The sequence below is a fragment of the Globicephala melas genome, chromosome 5 (genome assembly GCF_963455315.2).
Source record: "Globicephala melas chromosome 5, mGloMel1.2, whole genome shotgun sequence".
Taxonomy (NCBI): Eukaryota; Metazoa; Chordata; class Mammalia; order Artiodactyla; family Delphinidae; genus Globicephala; species Globicephala melas.
Window position 1 is genome coordinate 35,613,750 of NC_083318.1, and position 26,397 is coordinate 35,640,146.

Below are 26,397 nucleotides of genomic sequence, written 5' to 3' on the forward strand. Positions count from 1 at the left end.
CATTCTTTATACTCGCCACATAATGTTTCATTGTAGTGATAAAATGTCATCCATTTCCTATTAATTGACACAATATGTTTCCTGTCATTTGCTAACTATATGTGATGCTGCAACTACAGTAATAGCTATATGGCTATATAGCAAGACTCTTCATACATCTATAAATGAATCCTTAAAAGCAGGATTGCTGGCATAAAGGACAGCAATTCAGTTTTTTATTAATATTGCCAGATTACCTTCCAAAATAGTTTTACTAAATCAATAGTTTTCTAATCCTCTAAATAATGAACAATTATTAGTAACTGCAGGTCATATTTTTGGTGAGGGAAAAGGGGATAATTCTTGATCCTTCTTAAATCAACTAAAACTGAAACTACTCCTAAATAAAATGTTTATACTTTACTATGACACATATTTAAAACAAAGGAAACCAAGCACTATTTCTGGGAAAGAATTATTTAGAATCACTTTCCCATTTCTGCTAAAAAAGTGTTTCACCTCACTACTAAACGAGTTTTTTCCAGTCTTCAATAATTCTTTTCCTAAGTCAACCTCTTAGGAACTCACAGAAAATGGAAAAAAGGAGTTTAAAGAAAAAGAGAGGGGTCTTCCCTGGTGGCACAGTGGTTGAGAGTCCGCCTGCCGATGCAGAGGACACGGGTTCGTGCCCCGGTCCGAGAAGATCCCACATGCCGCGGAGCGGCTGGGCCCGTGAGCCATGGCCGCTGAGCCTGCACGTCAGGAGCCTGTGCTCCGCAACGGGAGAGGCCACAACAGTGAGAGGCCCGCGTACCGCAAAAAGAGAGGAAAAGGAAAAACTTAAACTCAAGAGTTTCCAAGGAGCACACGAGTCTTCTGTTTCTGGGCTGGGCAGTAACTTTCAACTCTTGGCATGTGAAGTATCTTTTTGTTTTGTTTTGTTTTGTTTTCGGTACGCGAGCCTCTCACTGTTGTGGCCTCTCCCGCTGCGGAGCACAGGCTCCGGACGCGCAGGCTCAGCGGCCATGGCTCACGGGCCCAGCCGCTCCGCGGCGTGTGGGATCTTCCCGGACTGGGGCACGAACCCGTGTCCCCTGCCTCGGCAGGCGGACTCTCAACCACTGCGCCACCAGGAAAGCCCTGTTTTGTTTTAAATTAAAAAAACAAAACAAAAAAAAAACAGTGTAATTCTTTAAAGGTCCTAATTCTCTTTTGTTAGTGAAGAAAAAATTCTCGGCTTTGTTTTTCCACAGATTGCAAACTCTTGAAGGATGGGGTGGAGGATTGCGTTTGTAAACGGCTGCCAGCACTTCAACGGCGTTTAGCAAACAATAGTTATCTCTGCTATTACCTTGAGAGCCTCTGGCCACAGGCTATCCGGACCCACTCTCTGCGAGCCTCAAACTTCCTTTTCCTCCAGACCCTTATAACTGCTCCCCCAACCCTTATCCGTGGACACGCCGCCGGCCCGGCGTCCCCCGCGCCGCGACGCAAATGGAACGGCCTATGACGTCACGAGGCCGCGGCTCAATCAGACGCGGCGTTTGGGAAATTTTAAATTTAAAGGCGGGGTGGATCTTACGCTCAGAAGCGCCGGGCGCGGAGGTTTTTGTACAGTTTCCTGGGATCCAGCCCGGCAGGATGGCCGATGAAGGAGCCGTCGCCGTCGCCGTCTGCGTGCGGGTTCGGCCGCTCAACAGCAGGTAGGTGGGCCAGACCTTGCCCAGGTTCCCGTTGCGGCCTCCGGCCCGGGCCCGAGCCGCAGGAGTGAGTCCTCGCTGCTCCTTCCTGCTCCACTGCCTAGAAACTCGGCCATTGACCCGCTTTGTGCCTTGGTTTCTTATGTGTAAAGTGACGGGCCAGGATCGGAGGATCTAGAGGATACTTTCCAGCTGTGGGATTCTCTTAAGTCTATAACTCCGGCTCGCCGACATTAAAAACCCTACTCCCTGCGCTGCTCTGCCGTCCCCGCATCTGCGCTCCCCATCCCTCCCCCAGGAAAGTCGCATAGGAAAAATCCTTACTGGCACTCTTCACAGCTAGTCATTTTACATTTAACTGACGCTCTGTCCCTCTTTACTGTATACTCCTTGAGCGCAAGAACTAGTCAGTCTTCTTCCATTGTATTCGGTAGACCCTCAACACTTCAGTGAGTGAACTCCACGTTCAGGTTGAATGACCGATATTCATCAAAATTGATTTTTTTTTTAGTTCAGTGTACTGTACTAAACACACACTACCATCGTTGCCCAGTGGATCTTACGTTCTAAAGGGGTAGACAGAAAATAAAGTGAAAAATATAGAATATTAAGTGATGATACTGGAGTAATAAATGCTATAGAGAAAAAACAGGAAGGGGCAGAAATGAAAATGAAGTCTGTTTGCTTTGCCTGTCTCGGGCCTTTGCCCCAGAATGCTGACACATTTTGTTTGAGAAACATTTGTTAACCATTACTGGGTGTTTAATAAATAAAAATATCAAAATGAGGAATTTCCTATTTTTAAGAAGCTCATTAATGCATTAGAAGAAATCTACATAAAGCATTATAATACATCATGACAGGTGTTATGATAGACAGGTGGAGAATGTTTGCTAGAGGAGACTTTAGTCCTTAAGTGAGACAGTTTAGGGGAGGGACAGGGCTGTGTAGGAAACTCCTGATACTTTTCATGAATGAAAGAACAGTTAAGTTAGTTAATGGAAACATAAGTCAGGGTATTCCAGGCAGAGAGGGGTCGAATCTTATTTTGGAGTGACCTTCAGGCAGTTGATTTGTATGGAGTTAGGGTGTATATAGGAATTTAGAGGAAGATATGGCTTGAAGAGAGAAATTACAATGATCCAGGTGTCATGTGCCAAATTAAGGATTTCAGATGGTTTTTAAAGGCTTTAAGCAGGAGGGACATAACCAGAGTTGCATTTTCAACGTATCTTTTCAGGTGCCAGTACTGCGTTGGAAGGTGGAAGTGAAGAGCTTCACAAAGAAACTCCCATGAAAGTGCAGGAGGTCACAAAGCCCCATTTAAAATCCACCTTTGACCCCTCAAAGGTGGATTTTCCACATTTATCCTATTTATGGTATACGTCATTACCATCTTTTAAAATATTCATCAGAAGATGAGGTCTTTTCAGTTATCTTTCATGTAACACAACTTCTGTGACCAGTTATTCTAAAATGCAGTTTTTTTATTCTTTTAGAGAAGAGGCGCTTGGAAAAGATACTCAAGTTTACTGGAAAACTGACAATAATACAATTTATCAAGTTGATGGGAGTAAATCCTTCAATTTTGGTAAGTTTATAACAGCATCAAAAGTTAACCTGGTATCATTTTTCTGTTATGAGTACAAAAGCCTTATGAATAACACTGGATTTGTCACTAAAGATCAAACTAAGCCTTCAGTAAACTGCTTCAGTGGAAACTTTGAAAAATTGTTCATTCATGTATGCTAAGTAAGATAATAAACTGACACTTAAAACATAGCAATAATAAAAAATAATAATAAGTAAATAAAAAATTAAACACAGTTATAGTCATAGTGCCTTTTAACTGAAATTAACATTTTTCCTCTTATTCGTCAACGTACTTGTGGCGTAAAACTCTGTAAGCCCAAAATATGTTATTTAATGTCAAGTCATCTTTAAGATCTTCCAGTTTGGTTTCTTTGTTGTTGTTGTTTCTTTTTTTGTTGTTTATTTTCTTTTTTTTTTTCCAGTTGTTTTTCAAAACTTTTTAAAGAATAAATAGTGAAGATATTCCTTCTTTGTCTGGTAGAATACAGTGGAGACCTATCTCTGCTTTTGTGGATCTTATTTGGTGGAAAGAAAGGCTTTAAACAAGTTTTTACACTTATGATGACATAAGCTTTGTGGGAGTTTATAGCAGGGATCTAACTAATCTAGGTGTCTGAAATGGTACCACTTACACTGGGACCTGCAGGATGAGTGAGAGTTAGCTAGGACAAAGAGACTTGGAGGACCTAACAGTTAACTAGGTTGATTTGTGTATTGATTTAGCATGTATATAGTGCTGACAATGTGCCAGGCACTGTTCTAAGCACTTCATATATATTAACTCATTTAATCCTCCTAATAAGCTTATATAAATTTGGTACCTTCCCATTTTAATGAGGAATCAGAGAGGCCTGGAGTCACACAGCCAGCAAATGAAAGAGTCAGGCTCCAGATCTGTGTTCCAGCCACACTACCATGCTGCCACTTAGGCACCATAGAGCAACAGTGACGGCCTGTCACCAACCTCAGGAGTAAGTGATTAAGTTGTCCAATTAGTGTTTAACTAGAAAGCCACAAAGATACGCAGAAGAGAAAATGATTCCTGGTAAAAGAATGTTTGGTGGTATTAACATAATTTTTAAAAGGTAATATGTGCCAGAGATTATAAAACCTAAGTACCACAGATTCTCAGTAGCCATATACGCCCATGCAGGTTTTGGACTCATCCAGCTGTCTGAAACAGATAACATTAAAGTTTGAATCACCCTGCCATTTCTCCTTGCTCTAAAATCATGACCCTTAAGCAGCCTACAGAGGGCACTTTGGTTTTCCATATTGTTCTGCCCATAGGGCAGATGTGTGGTCATGGTGCAAGCAGTGTGATCACTGAATTTCTCATTGTAGGTCAGTACATTACCCTCCTGATTTACAAATCCATTTCTTGTGAGCTTTTTAATGTGAGGGCACTGCTAAAAGGGTGGTCTATTTTTAATGTGCTAACAAAAGCAGAGAACCACATCCTGGACTTGTGAATTTATCAGTGCAAATGCTACTCTAAACCCAGCCTTTAGCAGCACTTCAGCTTTGGTCAGTACTTTTCTTCCAAATATCTGCGTTTTTTGGTTTCGTTTGAGCTAGACCTTCTTGCTAGGTATGTTAAAAACATTAACATTTCTCAAAGAATAGTAATAGTTTATACTTCCAAAGTATTAACATATGTTCACAATAATTCTATGAGGAAGATAATATATATCCATTTTACACATTAGGGAACTGAGGCACGGAGACATCAACCACTTTGGCCAAAATAACACTGTAAATGGCAGAACCAAGATTTGCAGGCGGTCTGATTCTGGACCCCCATGTTCAGCCACCATGCCCTACTGCCTCTTGAAAGCACATAGGGTAACAGACTTGTATTTTTTCTGTGTGAGGACCAACACATTTTACCTAAAGAGAAGAGTATTTTCAGAGGACAAATAAGTTGAAGGAAATATTGTGTCTTAAATCTTTTATCATACCATATCCTGATAATTTTATTTCTGTGGGCAACTACTAATTCAGAATGAAAACAGTTAATTTGTTTGACTTAACTTTTATGTTTTGTTTTTTAGATCGTGTCTTTCATAGTAATGAAACTACTAAAAATGTGTATGAAGAAATAGCAGTACCAATCATAGATTCTGCCATACAAGGCTACAATGGTGTGTATTCACTGCAAAAACATTTCAGTCTTGGGGGTCTGTTTAGCAAGTATTGATAGTTTTATACACTATAGATTCATTTTTAATCTTTGCATGTGTGTGTTTTGTTTTTGCAGGTACTATATTTGCCTATGGGCAGACTGCATCAGGAAAAACATATACTATGTTGGGGTCACAAGATTATTTGGGAGTAATACCCAGGGCAATTCATGACATTTTCCAAAAAATTAAGAAGGTAAATAATTTAGCTAAATTTCTAGTACATGCAGGTAAAAGTGGTGATAATAGGATAGCAACCTTAGTGTTCTCTTGTAATGATGAAGTATATTTATAGTTATCTCTTGATTATCCATGAGGAAAGAAGGAAGGCATAGCATAGATTCATTTTTTTCTCACAAACTTACTAACTACAAAGCTTAAAGTTCTTTCATTCTTTCCTTTGAATCATGAAACAGTACTCCCACCAAAAAGTGGACATTAAGGAACAGGAAAATCTTATCATAATGATTAGGTCCTCATTGCCTTTGTTTAGCTACCAGTGATTATTAAGGAGCAGTAAAAAGTAGACTAGATAAAAGATGAGGGAATCAGAAGGTCAGAATAGGCAAGCTAATTAGTTGAGCTGGTATTAAATTAGTTTTTTCATCATTACTTTATTTTTAATTTCTTGAATATATGTAAGTTTTATTTTGAGGTTAGAGAATTGGACTGGGTATTTTCCTGTTATAATTCTATGATACTATACTTTTCATTATTTCTGAAAAAATGCTTTACTGTTGTTGTTGCTTGTTATCAATATAGAAGCACAGGGGAAGTTTTGTTTTTTGTTTGTTTTACAAAGATAATTTCCTGAAAGACAAGTACCACATGACTTCACTTATATGTGGAATCTAAAAAACAAAACAAATGAACAAACAAAACAGAAACAGACTCATAGATACAGAGAACAAACAGATGGTTGTCAGAGGGGAGGGAAGTTGGAGGAATGAGAGAAATAGGTGAGGGAGATTAAAGGGTACAAATGTCCAGTTAGAAAATAAATGAGTCACAGGGATGAAATGTGCAGCATGGGGAATATTGTCAATAATATTGTAACATCTTTGTATGGTGACAGATGGTAACTAGGCTTATCATGTGATCATTTTGACATGTATGGAAATATCGAATCACCATGTTGTGCACCAGGAACTAACATAGTGGAATAGGTCAACTATACATCAACTAAAAAATAAGTAAATATTTTTAGGGCTTCCCTGGTGGCGCAGTGGTTGAGAGTCCGCCTGCCGATGCAGGGGACACGGGTTCGTGCTCCGGTCCGGGAAGATCCCACATGCCGCGGAGCGGCTGGGCCCGTGAGCCATGGCCGCTGAGCCTGCGCGTCCGGAGCCTGTGCTCCGCAACGGGAGAGGCCCCAACAGTGAGAGGCCCTCGTACCGCAAAAAATAAATAAATAAATAAAAAGTTTTAAAAGATAGTTTCTCAAAGAATATTTTAATATTTAATATTAGCACATAAGCATTCATTATTAGATTTTCATAATTGGATGATCTCTGATGTTTTCTGATATGTTTTCACATATCTTTTTCTTCTAGTTTCCTGATAGGGAATTTCTTTTACGTGTGTCTTACATGGAGATATACAATGAAACCATTACAGACTTACTCTGTGACACTGAGAAAATGAAGCCTTTAATAATTCGGGAAGACTTCAATGTAAGTAACAGAGTGGCTCAAAAAAGAGTTACTCATTGGGATTATTTTTCTTGAACATTTGCCTTTAATTTCTATATATTTTAAAGTGTCTCCTGTTACTATCATTTGTTTTTTATTTTCTTTCTTAAACATTTATAGAGATTATCTCTTAAGTAACATGTATAGTTTTTAAATATTGACAGCTATAATATTGTGGCATAAGTGCCTAAAAAGAGCAAGCTGGAAGTCTCAGGTTAGAATTCGGTGTATTTTGGTACAGGAAATAAATTGTAAATAGCATAGATTTAGTTGTTATTTTTGTACAGAAGTGCCCATTTTCTACTCTTAACTTCCACAAATGAATTGTATAATACTTTGCACTTTCTTTTTGAAATGCAAAATTTTAAGTGACTTATAGTTCTCTACTTTTCCCATAATTAAACTTGTTTCAGAGGAATGTGTATGTGGCTGATCTCACAGAAGAAGTTGTTTATACATCAGAAATGGCTTTGAAGTGGATCACAAAAGGAGAGAGTAAGACTTTATACTGTATTTCTTCAAAACACGTGTAAAAACTATTTAATTGATGTATTTAGGCTTTAAATCACACTTTTCACTTCTAAACTTAAATACAAGTTAGTGTTTTTCTTTGGATTGTAATATACACAGCTGAAATATGATTCTTTTACAGAGAACAGGCATTATGGAATTACAAAAATGAATCAAAGAAGTAGTCGTTCTCATACCATTTTTAGGATGGTAGGTAATTCTCTCTATATTTGGTCTTTCCAATTAAAAATACACTAATTTTTCTACAAGTTGCCTTTTCTTTCTAGATTTTGGAAAGTAGAGAGAAAGGTGAACCTAATTTTGAAGGATCTGTCAAGGTGTCCCATTTGGTGAGTATTGATGAACCGTGATAAAGTACTAAATGAGCCGAACCAAAATTTAATTTAGCTGCTGTATGTTTGGTTTCATGAGAACTGTTAACTAATTGGCAAAAGCATCTATAAATTGGTAGTTCAGTCTCATCACTAACATGAGATTACTAGCGGAAATGTGAGAAGAGTTCAGAGAATCTTACTTCCTGTGATCTTATAGCTGCCATTTCCTGAACTTTAGATGTAAGAACTGTAGGAGTTGAGGCTTTCCCTAACTAGTAATTGAGGAAGGGTTGATTCCATGCACATTTAAGAGTTAAAGTAATCTTGGAATTTGGTGATTTTTTTGTGTTTGGGGTTTTGAGGGTTTTTTTGGTCTCTGCCAATGGTATTGATACTTATGAGATGAACAAAAACCTGGGTGAGATAGTTAAAAAATAAATCAGATTATTCAAGTTCATAGTTAAGTACAATAAGAAAATAAGCTTTGTATTATAAACAGTGTTTTAGACTATAAATCCCTTGAAAGGAAGAGTGATATCTCCTTCATCTTTGTAACTCCAACGCATTGTACATAGTTGATATTCAATACCTATTTGTTGATAAGTGAATATAAGCATTATGCAAACATTCCTCCATGCTGCACTGTATCATTTCTCTTTTTTGTGCTTCCTTTCTATTCCTTACCATTATTGCTTTATTCTGTCTTCAAGGCCTAAATTCTTTAGTTTGATATGGGATATGATGTAAGATTTCTCGATTTGATTTGAAAACTTCAGGGGAAAAAGTAATAAATCTATAATATGTTTGTTTTTCAGATTTTGAAAAATCAGAGTCTTAACTATCTAATTCTAGTTCACCTGAGTTATTTTACTATACAAGTATAGCATTTATTTTAGTAGATTAGTCTTTAACAACAACGAAAAACATAAAACCTAACTTCTGTTTTGTTTTCCAAACCTAGCCTGTGATATATCACTACAATTTTAACTTTTCTCTCATAGTTTAGCTTTAATTATAAATTAAGTTTAATTATAATTAAATTTAATTATAATTTAGCTTGACATATTCAGTGATCTGTTTGGTGTCTTTTATTATATTATTTGATGCTCCATCATCTGGGGACCATAGAAACCATCTGGTCCAACACTCCAGACTTCCCACTTACTCTAAGTATCTTCTTGGAAAGAAGTCTTCCCCAAAGAGTCTTTTTCTGGCTCTTTGGAGGTGGTCTTTTTATGAGTGTCTCCTGGCCTTTCTGGAATAATAACATCCAGGTGCTCTTAGCTCTGCTCCTTTATTCCCTTTTGTGGCTTCTTTCCTACTACGCTCCTAGTCAAAGCACAGGAGTGTTCTGTGGCTTTTCTTCCCTTGTTTGCCCTTGTTACCATTTCTGTGTTGACGATGGTCAAATGTTTATTGTTTCTAATGTCTCTGAGTTCTATTTTATTTATTTTTTTATACAGCAGTTTCTTATTAGTTATCCATTTTATACATATTAGTGTATACATGTCAATCCCAATCTCCCAATTCATCCCACCACCACCACTTTCCCCCCTTTGTGTCCATACGTTTGTTCTCTACATCTGTATCTCAATTTCTGCCCTGCAGACCGGTTCATCGGTACCATTTTTCTAGGTTCCACAAATATGCGTTAATATACGATATTTGTTTTTCTCTTTCTGACTTAATTTCACTCTGTATGACAGTCTCTAGATCCATCCATGTCTCTACAAATAACCCAATTTCATTCCTTTTTATGGCTGAGTAATATTCCATTGTATATATGTACCATATCTTCTTTATCCATTCGTGTGTTGATGGGCATTTAGGTTTCTTCCATGTCCTGTCTATTGTAAATAGTGCTGCAATGAACATTGGGGTGCATGTCTTTTTGAGTTATGGTTTTCTCTGGGTATATGCCCAGTAGTGGGATTGCTGGGTCATACGATAATTCTATTTTTAGTTTTTTAAGGAACCTCCATCCTGTTCTTCATAGTGGCTGTATCAATTTACATTCCCACCAACAGTGCAAGAGAGTTCCTTTTCTCCACACCCTCTCCAGCATTTGTTGTATGTAGATTTTCTGATGATGCCCATTCTAACTGGTGTGAAGTGATACCTCATTATAGTTTTGATTTGCATTTCTCTAATAATTAGTGATGTTGAGCAGCTTTTCATGTGCTTCTTGGCCAACTGTATGTCTTCTTTGGAGAAATGTCTATTTAGGTCTTCTGCCCATTTTTGGATTGGGTTGTTTGTTTTTTGGATATTGAGCTGCATGAGCTGTTTACATATTTTGGAGATTAATCCTTTGATCGTTGATTCGTTTGCAAATATTTTCTCCCATTCTGAGGGTTGTCTTTTCGTCTTGTTTATAGTTTCCTTTGCTGTGCAAAAACTTTTATGTTTCCTTAAGTCCCATTTGTTTATTTTTGTTTTTATTTCCATTACTTTAGGAGGTGGATCAAAAACGATCTTGCTGTGATTTGTGTCAGTGTTCTTCCTATGTTTTCCTCTAAGAGTTTTATAGTGTACGGTCTTACATTTAGGTCTCTAATCCATTTTGAGTTTATTTTTGTGTATGGTGTTAGGGAGTGTTCTAATTTTATTCTTTTTACATGTAGCTGTCCAGTTTTCCCAGCACCACTTATTGAAGAGGCTCTCTTTTCTCCATTGTATATCCTTGCCTCCTTTGTCATAGATTAATTGACCATAGGTACATGGGTTTATCTCTGGGCTTTCTATCCTGTTCCATTGATCTATATTTCTGTTTTTGTGCCAGTACCATATTGTCTTGATTACTGTAGCTTTGTAATATAGTCTGAAGTCAGGGAGTCTGATTCCTCTAGCTCCGTTTTTTTCCCTCCAGACTGCTTTGGCTATTCAGGGTCTTTTGTGTCTCCATACAAATTTTAAGATTTTTTATTCTAGTTCTGTAAAAAAACTGCCATTGGTAATTTCATAGGGATTGCATTGAATCTGTAGATTGCTTTGGGTAGGATAGTCATTTTCACAATATTGATTCTTCCAATCCAAGAACACGGTATATCTCTCCATCTGTTTGTATCATCTTTAATTTCTTTCATCAGTGTCTTACAGTTTTCTGCATACAGGTCTTTTGTCTCCCTAGGTAGGTTTATTCCTAGGTATTTTATTCTTATTGTTGCAGTGGTAAATGGGAGTGTTTCCTTAATTTCTCCTTCAGATTTTTCATCATTAGTGTATAGGAATGCAAGAGATTTCTGTGCATTAATTTTGTATCCTGAAACTTTACCAGATTCATTGATTAGCTCTAGTAGTTTTCTGGTGGCATCTTTAGGATTCTCTGTGTATAGTATCATGTCATCTGCAAACAGTGACCGTTTTACTTCTTTTCCAATTTGTATTTCTTTTTCTTCTCTGATTGCCGTGGCTAGGACTTCCAAAACTATGTTGAATAGTAGTGGTGAGAGTGTTCATCCTTGTCTTGTTCCTGATCTTAGGGGAAATGCTTTCAGTTTTTCACCATTGAGTTTGAGTTCTAATTCCTGTCTTTCTAAAGATTGTCCCACTGTTATCTCAAACTTCAGTGGATCTAAAACCAAATTAATTTCTTCCTATTCTAATGAATATTCCTTTTTCCAGTAATACTAGCATTATCCTGGTCACCTAGGCTGGAAACCCAAGTCTATTTTGGCTCATTTTTTCTTTCTTTCCCTTTTCTCCAGTCATCACCATTTCTTCCTGATCCTACCTGTCATCATTCCATTGGGTGTCATACTCATTTAGGTTCTCATCTCTCTTGAATTACTCTGTCATTCTCCTGGGCCTGGCCTCTAGGACTCTAGTCTTCCTTTCTTTGGTCTGTTATGCAGATTTCTAATGTTACTAAGCACTACTTTTGCTGTGGCATTTCCTTGGACAAGATCTGGCTTAACCAGTCTTACTTTGCTTCCTTCTGGTCCACATAAGCTCCTCTCTTATAGATAGACTGAGCTTCTTAGTGCCTTTGAACACTAATGCTTGTCCTCATCTTTTTACTTTAATTCATGCTTTCATCACCACTTTTCCCCTTTATTATGTATCTAGGTCACTTGTACTAGATAGTATATAACAACGATTAGACTTCTTTGAGTATTTTAGAGAAAGCAGTATCTGAGACAGGACTGTAAAGCAGGAGTACATAATTACCTGCCTACTCCTCAAAGAGAGAGATAACTTAAATCTCTGACTTTCTTTTAATGCATTAATAATATTTACTGGGCTCTCAGATTAAAAAACAAAGAGGACATCCCTCCACTACTTACTGTCTCCACTACGACGTCCCTAGCCCAAGCCACCATCATCTCTCACTTATATTCCTGCACTAGCCTCCTAACTGGGCTAACTGCTGCCACTTCTGCCCCTCTCCAGTTCATTCTCCATCTAGGATACCACGGTTGATCTTTCAGAAAGTTAAATCAAGATACGTCACTCTTTTGATTAAAGCCCTCTCTTGGCTTCCCATTGTGCTTGGAAAATCCAACGTTCTTACCCCTACTTACAAAGCTCTGCATAATCTGACTCCTACCTCCTTCTCTTATGCTATGTGTTCCATTGCCACTTCACCAACTCTGCCAGGTTGCCCTTTTTATTTTTTGAGCATACCAAGCTCACTTCTGTTTTGTGACTGAGTGTACTGGCTGCTCTTTTAATCTGCACTGTGCTTCCCTTGGTTTTACATGGCTGCCTCCCTCTGTCATTCCAGATCTGAGCTTAATGGGAAGTCTACCCCTACCACTCAGTCCAGAGAACCTACTCTGTCCCTTCTTTCCTCTTCCAGGACTCTCTTTAAATTATCTGTATTACATTTACCAGGTTATGTTTCCTATCTGTCTTCTTCTGTCTTCTCAGCAACTTCCTCCTCTCCTCTTACCACTCCATATAGAATATAAGCTCTATCAGGACAGGGACCTTACTTGTCGAATTCATTGCCATATCCCTAGCACCTAACATACTGCCTGAAGCATGACAGTCACTTTTTTCCAACAATATTTGTGAAATGAAAGAGGTCCGTGCTTTTAAAGATGCTACAGTAGAGTCAGAGACAAATGACTAGCTCCACACAATAAGTGCTGTAAGAATAAGTCATCTATAATGACCTCTGGGTACAGTCAAAAGAACAACTCATTCAAGGTATGGGAGGAGAAAGGATAAAATCAGCAAAGCTACATTGAGCAGGTAACATTTGCCTTTGGTCCTGAATAAAGACTAGGGGCGATCTAGAACTTTAGAAGTAACAAAGAGAATGGCAAAAGGTAGCACTTAGGAGTGTAGAAGTACATGAGGCGTTTAGGGTGTAGTGAGTAGTTCAGCTAGAGTTAGGAGTAAGTAATGAATAGATATGATGCTGGGGCCACACAAGTGCCAGACTGCAAAGAATCACATTCATATGATAAGGTTTTGAACTTTGTGTAGTAAATAGAAAACCTATTCTGGTGGCATTATGGAGGATACAAAGAAGGAACAAGGGTTACAGATCGGTTTGACAAGGGAAGGCCTGAACAGTGGGGTGAAAGATGAGGGTACAGATGGGGTGTTCAAGTAAACTATGTGTTTTAAATGTTCTTTCAGTAGTTTGGGTTTTATCTCATTATGCTTCCTAAAGGTTTATTATCATCTGTCTTACAGAATTTGGTTGATCTTGCTGGCAGTGAAAGAGCTGCTCAAACAGGTGCTGAAGGTAATGAAAACTTATGAAATATGTTGGTCTGAGTGTCTTCCTGTTCTTTCACAGAATAAAAGTGCTACCATGCATTTTAGAAACTAATAATGACAATAATAATTTTGTGATAAAAGTCCTTCATGTAAAAAGCAGCTTATGTATGTGGCTAATTATCTAATTTGGGCTACTATAGCATCAATTAAAAAACTAGAACTGTACAGTTGATAGGATTGTATAGCTGAAAAGCTCGTGAGAGTACCATGAAAACCATCTAAATTTCCATATCAGGTAAGAAAATTCAGAAGGGAAGTGGGGCACAAAATTAATATACAGACATTAATAATTCTATAATACAAATAACCAGTTAGAATATTTAGTGTGCAAAAAGACTCAATTTACAATGATGGCTTAAAAGGTGTAATACCTAGGAAGAAACTCAACAAAAATTGCACAGGGCCAAAATAAAGAAAACTTCAAAACAGACCTGAAGGACATAACCAAATACTTCAACAAATGGAAAAGCATACTTAGATGGGAAGGTGCAAAATCATAAAGATGTCAAGCCTCTCTCTGTGTTCATTTCCTGCAGCCTGACATAAAGACACCCTGCTGAGCATGGCCTATATCCACCAGACCAGACCCATGAACGGGAAATAAATGCTTATTGTTTTAAGGTGGCTTGTTAAGCAGTGATATTACAGCAATAGCTGAATAATGCACCTGTGAAATAACAGCTATTCAGAGTTATTTATTGCAGTATTTTTTGTATACATGGTAGATTGAAAACCTACATATCCCTCAACAGGGTTCTAGGTAAATAATTTCTGATACATCCATACAATGGAATTCTATGCTATGAAAAAGAATGAAAAAGACCAGTGTTTACTGATATGATGCACAATATACTGCCAAGTGAAAAAAGCAAAGTGCAAAATAGTGTGTATAGTATGCTACTATTTGTCTGAAAAAGAAAGGGGAGAAATGAATATATATGAACTTGTATTTCTACAAATCTAGAAGAATAAATAATAAACATGGTTTACTGGTAGAGGGAACAGGAACTGGTTGGGGCATAAAACTGGAATAGAGCTTTTTCCAGGTACTTTTTTTTAATGTTAGAGTCATGTGAGCATACTCACAATATTAAAATGAGAACTTTTTTTGGTTTTGAGCCTATAGTTGTCTATATTTGAAGGTTTGGAAAAAATAGATTTGAATGGAGGAATTAGAGGAGCTCTTTTAGACAATGGGCTTTCCCTCCCTCTTATTCTTTTCTTAGTCATCTTTTTCATTTTGCCATTTCTCTCAGGTGATAACCTTTCTGATTCACCTAATTGGGGGAGGGTTAGGGAGAGAGCTCCTCCACCAGTGGTATTAAAGGTGAGCTCAGATCTGGTCCAAAGCATGGACTTCAACATCTGTCCCTTTAATTTCTACTTTCTCTCATAATTTACTGATAAGTTCATCATCCAGTACAGGGCTCAATTTTAGTTTTTATATTTGTTTAATAAATGCAGGTTTGCGACTCAAAGAAGGCTGTAATATAAATCGAAGCTTATTTATTTTGGGACAAGTGATCAAGAAACTTAGTGATGGACAAGTTGGGTATGTTTATCCCACTGTACTCTATCTGTTAATGCTTATGTTTTCATTAGGTCGAGAATTGTAATATTTTATTGACACTCAAATAAATGTTCTTATTTCATATATTCAAAAGCTTTCATGACTCTGTGATCATGCTTGGCTTCTTATACATATGATTGTGTCCTACTAAATTTACTTTCTATATTTTAAATATTTTTTAGTTAGTAGTTTTGATCTGCCTCATGTAACCTGTAAATAATTAATTTTTTTAACTGTAGCTATTTTAAGTTTCTACATTAAGAACCAACCACTTTTGTTATATAAAAATTCTTACTCTTTTTCTTCCCAAACTCATTTCTCACTAAGTGGTTTCATAAATTATCGAGATAGCAAATTAACACGAATTCTCCAGAATTCCTTGGGAGGAAATGCAAAAACACGTATTATCTGCACAATTACTCCAGTGTCTTTTGATGAAACTCTTACTACTCTCCAGGTGAGTGTGATTTTTATCTCAGCTTAATAGGAGGGGATATCATCTTTAAGAAGGAAAAATTACCTACTAAAAATAGGTAGAGTTTTTTTAATTCACATAACTACCTGTTAAAATAAAATTACATGTTGTCTGCTAAATAGCATTTCTTAATTTTCCCAAAATTCAATCATTCATATCCCACCTCCACAATTTTTGCCACATCCAACACTATTTTACTGAAATTGACTTGATATTTTTCTTTTACAAACTCACTTTTTTACTTAATTGATTATGAAAGGAAACGTTATATCAGTTCCGTAAATGAAAAACTAGTATCACTTGCAACAAATAGAAGGTGACCCAAAAAACATGTGTATGTGCTTATAATAAAATAATTCCTAAATTCCTGCTAGCTAATTGTTGCCTGCCTTTGCACTGAGCCTAAGGCCTGCATTTTATGTTTAAAAAAGGAGAGGGGCGAGTAGGGGGGAATTGAATTGTCAGTAGAATAGCTGTCTCAATGAAGGATTCAATGTTTTATATAATGGATACCTTCATGTACCCACTTAAAGTAACTTCTGATACTCATACTCTAAGAAACATTGCTTTAAATAGCTACTGAGCACTGAGTCGAGGTACTGTCAGAGAAAACAGATAGAAAATAGAGTCCCTGGCTTCACAGAATGTATAGTCTTATAGGGAAGATAAGACCTGTCTTCCAACATGATTGCCTTGGATTAATACTTAAGTAGCTAGTAAGTAGGATAGCCGTTCAAAGGAAGGAGAGAGGCTTTTGACTGGAGCATTACAGGCATTGTTACAGGGACATAAAATGCACTCTGTACTCAAAAGTATTAAACTACCTGGGAAGAGTACTGATTTTTCTTTACAAAACTTAATTACAGGAAGACCAGATATTATTAATTTACTTAATTTTTGTGTGTGGAGCACATAACACTCTTGTATTTTTTCCCAGTTTGCCAGCACTGCTAAACATATGAAGAATACTCCTTACGTTAACGAGGTATCAAATGATGAAGCTCTCCTGAAAAGATACAGAAAAGAAATAATGGATCTTAAAAAGCAATTAGAGGAGGTATGTGTGAACCATGTATTTCAGTAAAGAGTAGGGACAGATTTAGAATTGAGATCTACCTAATCGCCCAGAGATTCTTAAGTCATCAATATCTGAGTTTTGCAACCTAAATTTAAAACAGCTTTCAACTAAAGAAATCAACTCATAAAAATTTGAGTTTAATTTACTATAAACTGAAAGATTTGGTTTCTTGAAGTTATTTTAGAGTTTGTTTTTCATTTTCAAAGGGGAAAATTTGATATTTTCAAGTGGGCCAAGTGGAGATAATTTTTTTTTTTTAATTGTCACAAATTATACATAGGGAATTAGGTTAAAAAAGAGAGATCATGTATAGGTACCTAAAACTACTTTCTCTAGTTTCACGTTAACTTGAATTTTTTTTCCAACCCTGAGATAGCAATCTAATAAGATAGCATAATCACTTGTCATTGTTTGTTTTAACTATTATGGTCCTCTATTTTATATAAATCTTGCATTTTAGTGATCTTTTTAGGAATAAGCTAAAATATCAAATGGTAGTCTTATGAAAACATCTCTTCCTTTGCTGTAGGTATTCAAATCTCTGCTTTTATGACTTCTCTGCCTACTATTTATATATTTTTAGGCAACTAATAGAATTGCTTTAAGAGCATTGTAATGGCATATAGAATAGTGACATGAGAAGAAATGTATATTTGACTTTATTTTTAGTTTGAGAAATTACTGATTATGGTAACTGTGTATTGGTGTTCTGCAGGTAGGGTATATTTTATTTCAATAAAATTAAAATTCTCTTAGTTCACATACAAATTTCTATTCTGTTCTTTTAAGCTACTTTCGAAGTTTTAAAATCTAGCTACATGTGTTATTAACATAACCCAATATTACATTCTGTAGGTTTCTTTAGAGACTCGAGCCCAGGCAATGGAAAAAGACCAAATGGCACAACTTTTGGAAGAAAAAGATTTACTTCAAAAAGTGCAGATTGAGAAAATTCAAAACTTAACACGGATGCTGGTGACCTCTTCTTCCCTCACATCACAACAGGAATTAAAGGTAAAATTTAAAAGATGACAACTTAAACTTGGTATACAGAGAATAGAACGGGTATTCCTATGTGTTTATTACATAATTATGCATTTCTTATCTTTTGATACAGTGTATTCAAGAAACCCAGAACTTTTGTGTTGCTATTTACCTATATAGCAACAAAACACCTAAGAGAAGAGGTTTATTAAAAAATACTGATCCCTAATGTAGAGGTCCTAATTCAAGGATTCAAGCTTACCACCTATGTTTTCTTCTAGGAGTTTTATGGTTTCAGGTGTTAACATTCAAGTCTTTAATCAGTTTGAGTTGATTTTTGTGTATAGTGTAAGATAGTGGCCCAGTTTCGTTCTTTTGCGTATGGCTGTCCAGTTTTTCCAACATCATTTACTGAACAGACTGTCCTTTCCCTATTGTATCTTCCTGGTTCCTTTGTTGTAAATTAATTGATCATATATGTGTAGGGTTTATTTCTGAGCTCTCTGTTCTGTTCCATTTGTCTATGTGTCTGTTTTTATGGCACTATCATACATATTGTTTTGATTGCTATAGCTTTGTAATACAGTTTGAAATCAGGAAGCATGCTGCCTCCAGCTTTGCTCTTCTTTCTCAAGATTGCTTTGGCTATTTGGAGTCTTTCATGGTTTAGAGTCTAGAGTATATTCAAGGAATCTATTTGCAATATGCTTCTTAAGAACTTCAAATAAAATTAATTAGGGATTGGAAACCACAGATGTCTAGAGTATGTGGGAATATTTTCTGTTTAAAGAAACAGAAATATTAGTATCAGGAAATTGATCTAGAATATAGATCAACATACTGATCAAAATTCTGGCTTCCAGTTTTTGTGGTTTTTATTTTTACTAGAGTAGGGATTTATTTATCCAACAAATATTTTCTTAAGAGCACAGCCTCTGGATTTGAACTACCTGGTTTTGAATCCCTGTTCTGTCAGTTCCTAACACTTGACCTTGGGCCATTTCTCAAATACACTTTGCTGCAGTTTCCTTATCTGTGATATATAGCTTGATCCCCACCTCATAGGATTGTTGTGAGAATTAAGTGAAGTAACATACAGTACATGCTTAACACTATAATTTCTGCTCAGCAAATCCTCAATAAATATATACTATTAAGATAATTATTAATAGACATTATGTTCAGGTCACCATTCTAAGTATTTAGAAGATGCTCTAGATCAATTTGTTGACTGAGTGATGAGTAGGAAATAGCCCAGTGGAAGGCGTAAGGAATAGTGTTTCAGGAAGACACTTAAATGTACAGAAGCTTAAAATTGGGGGAAAACAGTATATTTCTTGGACTTTCTGGTGGCAGGGGCATTTTAAAACCTCAGTGAAGGACTTGAATGTTGCATTATGCTAAGGACAAGGAAAAGCCTTGTATGGAACATAATCGGAATTGCATTTTGGGAAGGTGAGGCTATTATGTGCATCAGATAGATTGGGCCTCTGCAATGATTGTGGCTCTGGAGGTGGAAGAAATCGGATAAACTGGAGAGCTATTTGGGAGGTAGCCTCAACAGGATTTTGTGATTATGTAGACACAGCGGCAGAGAAAGGGAGAAGGAGGTATCCAAAATGACTTGCTGGCATTACTAGGCTTTCTGGGTAGCTGGTAGCATATTCACTGAGTTGAGGAACACTGAATGAAGAGCAGTGGAGCTGCTCAGTGTTTGATTCAGGACATCTCCATTTTAAGATGTCAGGCAGTCGAAAATGTGAAAGGTCTGACATGGAGGTATCAATTTGGCATTAACTACTGCAGATCCAACTTAGAGTCCTGGGAATGGGTGAGCTTGCTCTGGAAGCATGTTGAAAATGGAAAAAACAGAGGGTCAGGCACAAAACCCCATGAAACAACAACTTTTTAGGTAAAGGCAGTAAAGAAGAATCCCTGAAGGAACCCATGTTTAGCTCAGAATTTAGAAGGAAACCAGCTGAATGTGGTAACCAAGGGAACAGAGTATTTCAGAGTGGTAGTGGTCAGCATTGTCACATTCTGCTGAGAAGTTAAGTAAGATACACATAGACAAAAATGCTTTGGATTTAGAAATAAGAAGCTCATTTGCAAAAGCAATTTTGAGTTATGTGCTGGTAGTGAAAGCCACCTTGCAGTGGGTTGAGATGACTCAAAGGGATGGAATCTTGAATACAGTAGAAGGGTCTGGCCTTAGAAGGAGAAACATCTATTCATGATAACAAGGACAGAGGAAAGGATAGGCATCAGTTCAGGTAATGCTTTTGTAAGTTTAGGCTTTTATTGTCTTTCTGAAGTAGGAAGTTTAATTTTTCTGCTCTGATAGCAGGAGATGGTGGAGACACAAGTTCATAGACAATGCTAAGAGTTTGAAATAGTATAGCCTTTATAGGGAATAGAAAAGAAAGCCAACAAGGAGGAAAAGAGTCTTACCGGGAAGCATTAAGGACCCAGGTGATGGTGGCAGCCAGTCTTCTGACTGTATGCCCTGGCAGTGTTCAGGAGGCTGATAAAGTCTTAAAAGACAGTGTAATTCATCTGTGTGTACACTGTGTTGGAATAGGTTTGGGGAACAGATATTGGGTCAAATAATTTGAGGCTGTTGACCCAAAAACATGGTTGAAGTGATGATCTATGGAATCTAAGATGATAGGAAGAGAAAAACAGGAATAAAGTAAGGTACCTTGTAAGCTAAGTAACTATAATGGGATTAACTGGATAAAGAAAGTGGAGGATAGCCACTGTACTAAGAGCATGTCTGGGTTTATGAGTTTGAGATAATGACAAGGTCCAGGAGTGGCTTTGGGAGCACGTGGAGTTGAGGTGAAGGTCTTTGGCGTCAAACATGTATGTACAGCTAGGTTTTTGCAGAGCAGGCTGTGGAAAGGGCTGGCTATTTCAAGCAAAAGGGTAGTATGTGGTAGAGGCATGAAAGCATGCAGAATATTCTGGGGACAGCAGATAATGTTGACAGGCAATGCAGTAGAATGCTTGGTGGATAGGCTCTGAAGTTAACAGGCATGGGCTCAGCTTCCAGTTGGCTGTATGACTCTACTCAGCTTCTCCAAACTTTCTGGACACCCAGCTCAACTATAAAATTGATGTAGTAATAGAGGATTGTTGAGAGGATCAAATAAGAGGAGATAATGCTTGTACTAGTAGAGACACAAGAGAAGAATGCTAGCTGTGAAATATGGAAAGACACAAACACTTAGGAAGTGGGCAGGGGAAGAGAAACCAGCAAAGCAGAATGAGAGATGAAGACAGCTAGCTGGGTGGGATAAGAATCAGGAGACAGAAATGCCCCTGAAGGGATGAGGAAGAAGTAGATAGATGATGAGGAAGAAGACAATGTAGAAACTAAAAGAAAATGGTAGCTAGAGAGAAGTGAGGAGTCAAGGGATTGTTTTTTTAAAACTCAACAGCAGATAAATAAGCTTGAGCATTCGTACAGCTAAGAGGAAGGAGCTAGGGAAGATGATAGATGAACAGATAACTGAGTGGAACAGAACTGGGCACCCAAAAGTGCTTTCGGTAGCTCTAAGGGGGCAGCAACAGTTGTCCCTTCCGTATATCCCCAGGTTACTTGAAGAGTTGAGAGTCAACCGATTCCTTTCAGTTACATTCCAGAGAAGCTTATGAGTAAACCTTCTAATAAAATACGCAATTTAAATAGTAGTTTCATCAAATTTATTATGGGGTTAAATACTGATCTGAAAAGTTTGAATATGTTTTCTTATCTCAGGTTATCCTTAAACTGGTAAGATATTAAAGTAGATTTAGTAAACATTCTGCCAAGTCAATGGGGTTTTTTGTTTGTTTGTTTTGGTTTTTTTTTGTTTGTTTGTTTTTATTTATTTATTTTGGCTGCATCGGGTCTTAGTTGCGACACACAGGATCTTCACGGAGGCATGCAGGATCTTTTGTTGCCGCGCGCGCGTGGGCTCTTTGTTGCAGTGCTTCTGTCTAGTGGCCACAGGTTTTCTCTCTCTAGTTGTGGCGTGTGGGCTCCAGAACACGTGGACTCTGTAGTTTGCAGCGTGGGAGCTCTCTAGTTGAGGCGCAGGAGCTCAGTAGTTGTGGCGCAGGCTTAGTTGCCCTGTGGCATGTGGGATCTTAGTTTCCCGACCAGCGATCGAACCTGCGTCCCCTGCATTGGAAGGTGGATTCTTTACCACTGGACCACCAGGGAAGTCCCAATGGTTTTTTAAAATGGAAACTAGTTCCCTTGTTTTAAGATGTTGAGCCCAGATCTGTGTGAGGTAATTTTGATTTCTTCCTTTTCAGGCTAAAAAAAAACGAAGAGTTACTTGGTGCCTTGGCAAAATTAACAAAATGAAGGACTCAAACTATGTAAATGAATTCAGTATGCCAGTGAATGTAACAACAAAAACACATAAGGCTGCTGTAACTTTAGGAGAAATTGATGAATGTGAGTACTTTTTCAATTAGTTTTAATTATAAAAACATCCCTATAAAGAGAGACTTTATTTATAACTCAATTAATGTGATAAACACATTTAAATAAAATGTGTGTATTTTAGGTGTAATTACAATGGAGATAATGATAAAAATAAGTAATTTTAAGAAAGTGAACGTTCATGACGTTCTCTATTTCTAGATTTCTTAAGAATAATGCATTATAGTTGAAACACATGTTTTTATTCTAATCATTATCCAGTTAAATTAGTATCCATATAACAAACATCAGCCTTAAACTCTGCTAACCTTGAAAGGATGGCGTTTACACAGGAATCCGTTTCAAAATTATGTCTCCAACATAGTTATAAATATTTTTTAGGGGCATTTTTAAATCTACTTAAAATAATCAAATCTCAAATTTAGAATTTGTCCTTTTTACCTATATTGTATTAAGGACCCCTGTATGTTATCACTCATTCTAACCAGTGATCTTAATTGACATAATAATTTAAATGATCACGTTTGTTGTTAATGTATTCTTGGCTATGATCATACCGTGAGCACGTATTAGCTAATTTGAGTTTATTACCTCTGATCAGATTTTTTTTTTTATCTTTGAGTTTTAAGAAACTTAATAACAAGCTTATGGATAAATTTCTTTTCCCTCTAATTATAGCTGTCTGTTCAGAGTCTGATATTTTCAGTAACACTCTTGATACATTAACTGAGATAGAGTGGAATCCAGCAACAAAGCTACTAAGTCAGGTAACTTAAATGTATTTTACAGAGTATTATCCTTTTACTCTTTTTTAAATTCATTTGTTATCGGGGTTTATTGTTGTTGCTGTAACACATTTCTAGCTCTGACTTAATTTCAGTAACAGTTTTGCTTCTAATTAAGGCCAGTAGAGTTTTAAAGGTCAATAAATAATCCCTCAGTTTCATTTCCTAGATTCAGAGCTACCTGAGAAATAAGATAGTAGTCAGACAGGTGGAGAGTTAAATTATCAGCTTTATTACTAAGGAGCTTAAGGATCTGTATTCCATTATGAGCGCTACCTCCTACTTCTGACTCAGCTTTTCTAGTCAGACACAGACAGAGCATTTGTTTATGATTTATTTTTTTTTAATTTTAACCCTTTCAAAATAGTCGTCTTCTATTCTAAGTTAGCTAATTTACCAAAATGCAGATCCTTTATCTTACTCTGGATCAAGCTAGACCATTAAAAAGTTATTGAAGAAGAAAATGGCCTAAACCACCAAACGATTCAAGGTTAAATTAATTATTTGGTTAATCCAAATTTTGTTAAGGAAACAAACAATATATGATTGGAATTCTCTCTGACTTGAAAATTTGGGTTTGTTTGCAATAGGAAAACTTAGAAAGTGAATTGAGTTCACTTCGTGCAAACTATGATAATCTGGTGTTAGACTATGAACAACTAAGAAGAGAAAATGAAGAAATGGAATTGAAATTAAAAGAAAAGAATGATTTGGATGAATTTGAGGCTCTAGAAAGAAAAGCAGAGAAAGATCAAGAGGTAAAGGATGTGGAAATATGAAACTAAACTAAAACCACACATTTAAATGAGGTATCATTCTCTTAAAGGTATTTCTAAGGTTGAGATATTGGGGATCCAACCATTTTCTGTATGTATACACAATTTAGAGAACTTGAGAAATAATTTATTTCTATTTTAAAAGAGTTGAATCATATTTGTTTCACTTGTGCTTATGCACAAGAAGAAGAAATTAAGAACATCTTTAGGAAGGTTTGGTGAATGTGCCTATTGATGGATTTGTCTTGAAGAAGTTATTTCCTTATAATTTGTATATTAAAATATTTAATTTATTAACATATCAGAAGTCCTGCCTAGAACGTAGCCATTTCCTACTGAGACCGACATGAATTTTAATATGTTGCTGAATGTTTTATATATGGATACTACCTATTAATGGATTTTGTTTTCTTTAGAAAATATTTTCCTAAATAGCTAGAACATTAGAATAGCTAGGGAAGCTAATTTTGCACATTTCTTTTTCCATATAAGAAACTTACTGTGAAAATTAGTATAATTAATACTAAATAATTTTAATGGAATTTTTAGAAATGAAATGGATCACTTAAATTTTTCAAGTGTGTAGTATTAGGCTACATGTTAAGAGAATGTAATCCATAAACCATCAGACTTTGGGGACTTGGTAACTGTCCAGAAGAATTCAAGCAATTTCTTAGTGTGGAGAGTCTTTAACCTAGAGTTCATAGACCCTATGAAATTATTCTATAGAATTTTGGAGTGCATATTCAGTTTTGTGGAGTAAGAATCCATAGCTGTTATCAGACTTGTGACGTGATCCACGAATCCCCTCAAAAATAAGAGCTGGTGTTTTGATGTAGGTAAAACATGAGTTAATTTGCAGCTACTTATTTCTGTATGGAGAGCCCAAAGGGACACAGTTCCTTTTCCTCAGTATCAAAGTTTCTCACCTACTTTTCTTTTTTAAAAAGAAAAAAAAATTCTGTGCCAAAACTATTATTTCTGTTCTACCTACAAATTACATTTACTCCTACATTTCATAGGTATTATATCCTGAGAGGCAAAAGTCTATAACTTCTCTACAGACTTTCATTTAATTTGTTTTAAAATTTGTGAATTCGCAGAATGTAAAACTTCATGAAAAGAACAGTAGACTTCATAAACAGTTTTATTGAGAGGGGGTGCTCTAGTGTTGTGGTTAAGAGCACGGTCTCTGGAGCAAACTACCTGGAATGAAGCCCTAGTTCTGCTGTTTATTAGCTCACCACAGATTTGAGCCTGTCACGAATTATTGGCAAGGCTTTGAGCAAGTCATCACGTCTCTCAGGGCTTACGTTTTTGTGTATCTTCCTCCTTGAAGTTAGATCGGGAGCTTGTCAAGTCCCCTTCTAACTCCAAAATCTCACCTAATTTTTTTGTATATATCTTATAAAAAAATACGGTATAAAATTACCTTTGGGCATGTGTGTAGCAGTAATTTCTCTAATTTTTCTTACATCACTTATACATTCAATTAATTATTAAAATCAAAGCTCACTGAATTTACTCACACACGAAAAGATTACAAAATAACACAGAATATATGCCTTGAATCTCACATCTCGATTTTTTTTTTCTTTTTACAATTAAGGGGGAAAATAATCCTATTCTCTTTACTTTTACTTAGACACACATTGAAATTCTAGGTTCTGTGAGGTAACCTAAAAGTTTCAGTAATATAGACTTACTCTGTTCAAAGACAGTTTTACAATATGCATTTCATGTTAAACTACAAATACAAATGTAGGTGTATGCAACAAAATATGTTCTGAAACCTACATTTTGGGGAAAAGTTTAACCAAAACGGAGTAAAGGTCAAATTACGGCCTTAGAATATGTGGCCATTGCCCTAGTTTCCTAAGGGTTTTGTCAAAAATCACTAAAGCTGTGGATAATTTTCAAGTGGAGATACAGTAATATAAGATGTTTAAATAGTAATTTTAGAGAAAGGAATAAACAAGGTCAAGTATTGTCACGATCAGGGAACAAGAGAAATTTCATCTCTCTACCTATTTTAACTTGATTTAATTTTATAATTTTCACAACTTGGAGATGTTTAAGAAGTTAATTATTTCATTTCACCTGCTGAAAATTACAGTTGAAATATGCAATATTTTCTTTGTAACAGTGGATTAACCCTATCATATCGTGTACTTTCTCTATGCTCTGCATCTTAAACATCATTGGGAGAGTGTACTCAGCTCTTCTCAAAAGTGACTTAATCTTTTTCTGTTTGTGTGAACCAGTACTTAAAATTAAGAGTGATTGCAAATGAGAAGTGGGGGAACTTTCCTTTCTAGATGTTTTCAAAAATTAAGGTTGATTATTTAGTTCTTCATTTCTGACAAATGTGGTTTTCTTGCACAAAAGTTAGAAACAGAAGAAAAGGTAAAAGATAGAGCCAATTTAAATTATAATCAATACAGATGTCTAAAACTTTGCTGAACAATGGTAACCACTCATCACATATGGCAATTGAGCACTTGGAATGGGGCCAGTCTCAAGTGACTTAAGTATGAAAAAAAGAATATACAATATTACATTAA

The 26,397-nt window shown here is 36.4% G+C and overlaps 1 protein-coding gene across 1 annotated transcript in view; it reads left to right on the top strand.

Moving 5' to 3' along the window:
- Positions 1–1,620: 1,620 nt before the first annotated feature.
- Positions 1,621–26,397, top strand: part of CENPE (centromere protein E) — a 73,215-nt gene continuing 48,438 nt past the window's right edge. The window contains exons 1-16 of the mRNA XM_060298748.1: positions 1,621–1,682; positions 3,179–3,270; positions 5,327–5,416; positions 5,533–5,651; positions 7,009–7,128; positions 7,560–7,641; positions 7,799–7,866; positions 7,944–8,006; positions 13,641–13,692; positions 15,192–15,279; positions 15,625–15,754; positions 16,710–16,829; positions 17,706–17,864; positions 22,140–22,284; positions 22,951–23,039; positions 23,648–23,815. Coding sequence (XP_060154731.1) covers positions 1,621–1,682; positions 3,179–3,270; positions 5,327–5,416; positions 5,533–5,651; positions 7,009–7,128; positions 7,560–7,641; positions 7,799–7,866; positions 7,944–8,006; positions 13,641–13,692; positions 15,192–15,279; positions 15,625–15,754; positions 16,710–16,829; positions 17,706–17,864; positions 22,140–22,284; positions 22,951–23,039; positions 23,648–23,815 — 1,647 coding nt within the window. The remainder of the gene's footprint in view (positions 1,683–3,178; positions 3,271–5,326; positions 5,417–5,532; positions 5,652–7,008; positions 7,129–7,559; positions 7,642–7,798; positions 7,867–7,943; positions 8,007–13,640; positions 13,693–15,191; positions 15,280–15,624; positions 15,755–16,709; positions 16,830–17,705; positions 17,865–22,139; positions 22,285–22,950; positions 23,040–23,647; positions 23,816–26,397) is intronic.